The sequence below is a fragment of the Solanum pennellii genome, chromosome 5, assembly GCF_001406875.1.
Source record: "Solanum pennellii chromosome 5, SPENNV200".
Taxonomy (NCBI): Eukaryota; Viridiplantae; Streptophyta; class Magnoliopsida; order Solanales; family Solanaceae; genus Solanum; species Solanum pennellii.
Window position 1 is genome coordinate 74,866,710 of NC_028641.1, and position 5,994 is coordinate 74,872,703.

At 29.7% G+C, this 5,994-nt stretch overlaps 1 protein-coding gene across 1 annotated transcript in view; it reads right to left on the reverse strand.

Moving 5' to 3' along the window:
* LOC107020619 (mucin-5AC) overlaps window positions 1-2,634 on the reverse strand; it is a 6,426-nt gene extending 3,792 nt beyond the window's left edge. Inside the window, exons 1-2 of the mRNA XM_015221058.2 lie at window positions 2,131-2,634; window positions 1,671-1,782 (exon numbers count right to left, since the gene is read on the reverse strand). Of these exons, the coding sequence (XP_015076544.1) occupies window positions 1,671-1,782; window positions 2,131-2,320 (302 nt within the window). The 5' untranslated portion in view covers window positions 2,321-2,634. The remainder of the gene's footprint in view (window positions 1-1,670; window positions 1,783-2,130) is intronic.
* Window positions 2,635-5,994: the final 3,360 nt, after the last annotated feature.

A 5,994-nucleotide genomic window follows, 5' to 3' on the forward strand; every position in this document is an offset into this window, starting at 1 on the left:
GGGGGCTTAGGGCACCCACTGCTTTACTCGTTTGCATCAACATTTTGATATAAGAAATTTATTTGTTGAACATCAAAATATAAGTAAAATTGAGCTCTATATACTGAACATGTTCTCTTGCTATCCATGATGTCTGTATGAACATCAATTATTAAATGCCATTCTGTCCCAAATAGTTTGGCACGATTACCTTTGAAGGAATTCAAGTAGAGGTAATACAAAACCGCAGAGCTTTGACGTAACATGAGGCTACTGCAATGTGGTGCTTAAGATAACAAGTTCGTTTAATTGTCAGTTAGATTGTTAGGTAGGTGTTATTTTGCAGATGTTTGTTATTAGTACATATGCAGTAAGAATTGTTAATCTGAAGCAGTTATATTTCTCTCCCACTCGCTGGTTTTTCCTTACTCTAGCTTAGCTGCGCTCAATGGACTCTCAGGATTGTCACCAATTTCTGGATTTTTAATTACCATTTTGGGAATCAAACTGCTTTTCCGTTGATTATGATTCGTTAAATAAGTTCTAGTTATTTTAACGGAGAAAAAAGCCAAAAGCCCCCTAACCTATATCCGGATTTCCAACAACTTCACTTGAGTCTTATCACCCCGTGAACTATTTAAAACTGAAACTCCATCTCCCTGGGGGTGAGAGGACTCAAGTGAAGTTGAAGAGTGTGGTTGAAAATCCGGATATAAGTTTGGGGGCTTTTGGCTATTTTCTCTATTTAAACTACAAACATTTGTGATCTGTAGTACCTTTATGTAGTTTCCAAATATGCAATTTTAATTTCTAAGCAATTAAAATTCAATGTCTGAAGTCCCACAAAAATTAGAAAAGTTGTCTCAATTACTCCGAACCAAGCCTTTTTTGGGAGGAAGGAGGGAGTACTTATTGATACCAAATTAGAATGTCCATCACAAAAGTTTATTTATCCTCAACTTCTTACTTTGAATGTTCATCTTAAGTTCACCAGCATATCATGAGTATAGAATTTCCTGGAAGCATGGAGACCAAATTTTACAGATCGTAATCAAGTTTTGAAAGACACATTCTCCAACGAAATTCTATTTCTAATAACTTTAAAATTTGGACTCTCATGTCAAAATATCCTAAATCAAAGACAAAGAGGAGAAACATTGTATAGGATCTAGACATTTAACATGGTGCTTTACATTTCTTTGCAACCTACTGTAGTAGTTATTTTTGAATCTGTCACTGTCACATTAAAGAAGCATACTCCGAAGAGTAACTTCTTAATGTTATCTTTCATAAACTCCACCGCTCCCTGAGAGGAAACAACGATTTTTCCACCCCCACCCCCCTTCAATCTTCACAATTTTGTGTTTTGACTGTACTAAACTACTCCTTAGGGTGCGCGATCAATATTGAACATTATGTCCATTTAAAGAATCAGTAAACTTGCCTGCAGAAGATTAGAGCAGACATGTATGATGGTATTCTAAAAGCTATCATTGCTTTACTCAAAAAGAACAATAAAAAGATAAAGATAGACAATGAAAACATAATGTAGGTGACATGACACAGACATTTCACTTGATTGAGGAATTTATGACATTTCAACCTAACCAGCTAAAAAAACATAATAAACGGAAGAAGAAGAGTCACCATCAGTACATGCTCGAGAAGAGAGTAAAATTAAAGGAGATTACCACTCATAATCATTTTTGTCATTGTCAGCATTGAGGAAATCATCAGTACCATTCTTCCTCACATTAGTGGTTGATCCAATATTGAATATAGGCGAACTTCCTGCTCTTGATTCTACAAAGGACAAAGAATTTGCAAAAATAATAATAAATGAGCTTAGCTTATGAAGCACAGTTCAATGGAAAAACCAAATTCACCACAAATCAAACCATATTGTAGTATTCTTATGCCTCTACAGCAAAGTTGCACAGACTCGTGTCGGATTCCCCAAAAATTTAGAGAATCCAACACACACCTGCTCACAACATTTTCGAAGAGTCGGAGCAACATAGATCTAAATTCATAAATCAACTAATTATATCAAAGCAGACACAAAATCACACCATAATCTCAACCAGAAACTAATAATGAAGACAATAATTGAAACAGTAAAACATCAACTGAAAAGGATTTAGTTCTCACCAAGCGGAGCATCAAATTCATCGCCGTTTTGGAAAAGGAGAAGATCATTTCTCTCCTTCTCCCTTCTTCGCATTTCGAGAAACAAACCTAGCTCCTCCTCCTTCTCCTTCATTACCGAATTCCTAAAGCTCCCCATTTGCTGTTGCAGCTCCCTTAACGCCGATTCCTCTGCCCTAAAACTTCTATTCATACTTCAAAAAAACCTAAAAACCCCTAATCCATCAACTCACCAAAAATTCTCCATTTCTTCTGCAAATTTCATCAAACAAAAACAGCATTTCACACTCATCATCTACACATCCTCATGAACTACTTCAACAAGCTCAATAATGCTAAAACCCAGATGTAACAAAAATTACTTGAAAAAAATCACAGAAAATTCTACAAAAAGCTTAACGAAACCGCAATTTGCAGAGACGAAAACACGGTAGGTAAAAAATTAGAGAGAGAAATCAAAAAAGAGATATGATATGAAGATCATCAGAATTCAGAGAGAGAAAATTTGGAAGCTAAAAATGTTACTTATGGGAAGAACGAGGGATGAAAATGAATATAAAAAAAACTTTTAGGACTAAATTGTTCATTTTGTTTTTTTTCAGAATTAGCTAACTGATAGGGCAAAGTCACGAGAGTGGGGGCAACCAAAAAAAACAAATCGTGGTGTAACGGATAAGGTATCTCCGTCGTTAATCCGAGATCTCGTGTTTAATTGTAAACAATAAAAATTTAATTATAAAAACATTTTTTACCTAAACAAATTTAAAAAACGCTAAAAACACTTTTAAATTCATGTACATTATTTTTCATTCATTCACTTGACTAACTCAACTTTAATATACCTCTAAAATCTCTATTTTCATCGCTTTTCTCAACTTTTCATTAACAATTTCATGCTTCTATTGAGACCAGTTATTATGTTATATGGCAGATTGAGATATACCTAAATTTAGTTAGTTATGTAAATAGCATTTTTATGACTTATAATAATTTGGATACGTGATAAATAATTTAATCAAATTTAAAAAAATATTTTTTATATTTCTCTCTAATTAAATTTTAAGAAATATAAATTTAATTTAATCGAATTTCACCGAATTTAAAAAGAAAGTGATGAGTGTGGGACATGTTTAATGCAACTAACTCAGCTTCTCTTTTGATGTTTTCTTCACTTGAAGGGTACGTTATCAGAATTCCAATGGTTGCTATGTATAATTACAAAAATAGCCCCACTTCATAAAATAAAATTATGTTTTAAAAAAAGAAATTATAATTATTTCTGAAATTTCAATTTTGCCTTGTTGTGAGGGAAAAAGAAGTTATAGTGGTTAGTTGTCTTCAAAAAGTTCAAATGAAGATATCATATTATCATTGCATTTCTTTTTGGATTTTCATCGAGCGTTTGATATTTAAAATTAGTTTGAATTTGTGTTAAATAAAAATTATTTGAATACAATATTTTTTATTTAAAAAAAATTCATATGTAAAAGTCGAAACAAAAACCTTTTATTGAGAGAAAAACAATTTCATTCACTGCATCACGTCCTTTAATAATATATTTGGAAAAAAAAAAGAAGGAAACACCAATACTTCTCATAAGAGTATGATATATAAAATCTTAATTTTAAGCAAATTTTAGTCAATTTTAAGCAAATTCAAAATTAGTTCGAATTTGTGTTGAATAGAAATTACTCTGATACAACACTTTTTATTAAGAACCTTTTTCATACTTAAAAGTCGAAACAGAAACCTCTTATCGAGAGAAAATCAACTTCATTCATTACATCATGTCCTTTACTAATATATTTGGGGAAAAAAGAAGGAAACCTCAATACTAATTATAAGAGTATGATATATAGAATCTTAATTTTAAGCAAATTTTAGTCAATTTTAAGCAAATTCAAAATTAGCTTGAATTTGTGTTGAGTAGAAATTACTCGGATACAACACTTTTTTATTAAAAAAATTTCATATTTAAAAGTCGAAACAGAATCCTCTTATCGAGAGAAATCAACTTCATTCATTACATCACGTCATTTAACAATATATTTAGGGAAAAAAGAAAGGAAACCTCAATACTACTTATAAGAGTATGATATATAAAATCTTAATTTTAAGCAAATTCAAACTAAGTTTGAATTTGTGTTGAATATAAATTATTCAGATACAATACTTTTTATTAAGAACTTTTTCATACTTAAAAGTCGAAACAGAAACCGCTTATCGAGAGAAAAACAACTTCATTCATTACATCACGTCCTTTAATAATATATTTGGGAAAAAAAGAAGAAAACCTCAATACTACTTATAAGAGTGATATATAAAATCTTAATTTTAATCAATTATATCATTTTTGTCAAGCGTAGTATATATCCAAATTTTATTTTATTTTATATAATACTATAATTCAGCTTGATCAAACGGACTATTAATATATAACAAATCAAATTGGGAATTTCGAGTAAGTATATTATATGCGTATGACACCTTGTTGAAGTAGTTGGGTAAGGTAAGTAGAACAAAATTCTTTGTATTAAAAAATGATTAATTAAACATTTCTTAACCATTATCCTATTTATGCCTTTATTTGATTTTTTTAAGTGATGTTGTGGGATATAAGTTATAAGTTGGGTAATATTGTTACCTAATCATTTTTATAAACATGAAAAAAAAAAGTTAGAACGATTAAAAAATTATATAATTTGTTTTAAGTATTTGATATCGAGACTTTGTTGTTATTGTTTCTTTTTATCTGACACACGTTATGTAATAGTTCAAATTGATAATCAAATTTTAAGCGACACGATAATGATTTTCAATCTAATTTATCTTATGATGAATAGTTAAATAAGATAAAATTGATCGATCTACTATAAAAATTCTAATAAAAACTAATTGCACTCTATCTATATTAGGGCGCCACACTATTATTTTATTTCTTTAATTAATTGTATGCAGTGACATGCAAATTCATCATTTAGAGTAAAAATTTAGAAGAATAAATGTAGTTACATGTTTAATTACTTTTTAAAAATTCTTGTTATTAAATTTGAATTAAAGATAATGAGTTTGATTGAACTTGCTTTTAATATGTCATTTTGATGAGTTGGGTACTTCAGTTTTGTCATCTTCCCTTATCCCCTAATCATTGTTTAATGACTATTTTAGATGCTAATTAAATTTTAAATTTAATATTTAATCGTATTTTGATTTATAAGGACAAAATACTTTATTTAAGTAAAAGTTAATGAATTTGATCAAATTCGTATCCAAATTTTTAACTCCGTTCTTGATCATATTGATATATGTAATTTTCAAAAAAAATCAATTTTTGATTAACAATAGAATTTGTAAGGAGTAACTAAAGACAAGTGAATTAAGGATGAGTTATATGAATGCAAGACTACACAAAAAAGATAAATAAATAAATAAATCAATATATATATATATATATATAAAGTCGAGACTCTCTTTTATAAAAATCCTTAAAAATTAAGAAATGAGATATATTTTCAAAGTGACCTCTGTTTTCTAAAAAGCTCGATCTTTTTAAAAGCTAGAAGTCAATCCGACACCTAAGTATAAAATGACTACATACATATTACATACTAGTTTTGAAACATATATTGGTTTAGATATTGGGCTCGAGACTGATTGAAGGGAGGTCTCCATCAGACTCAAAAACATATTTAGATTTAGATATTGGGTCAAAACGAATTGAAGGATGTCAGGGCTAGACTTGAAGTTGACTATTGATCTAGCCGAGGACCATCATGAGGGTGCTCTAGTTATAAAGTAATATGTTTTCGAAAAGAGATCCTTCAGGTTGTACGTTTGATAATAAAACGACTTTAATTATATCACGAG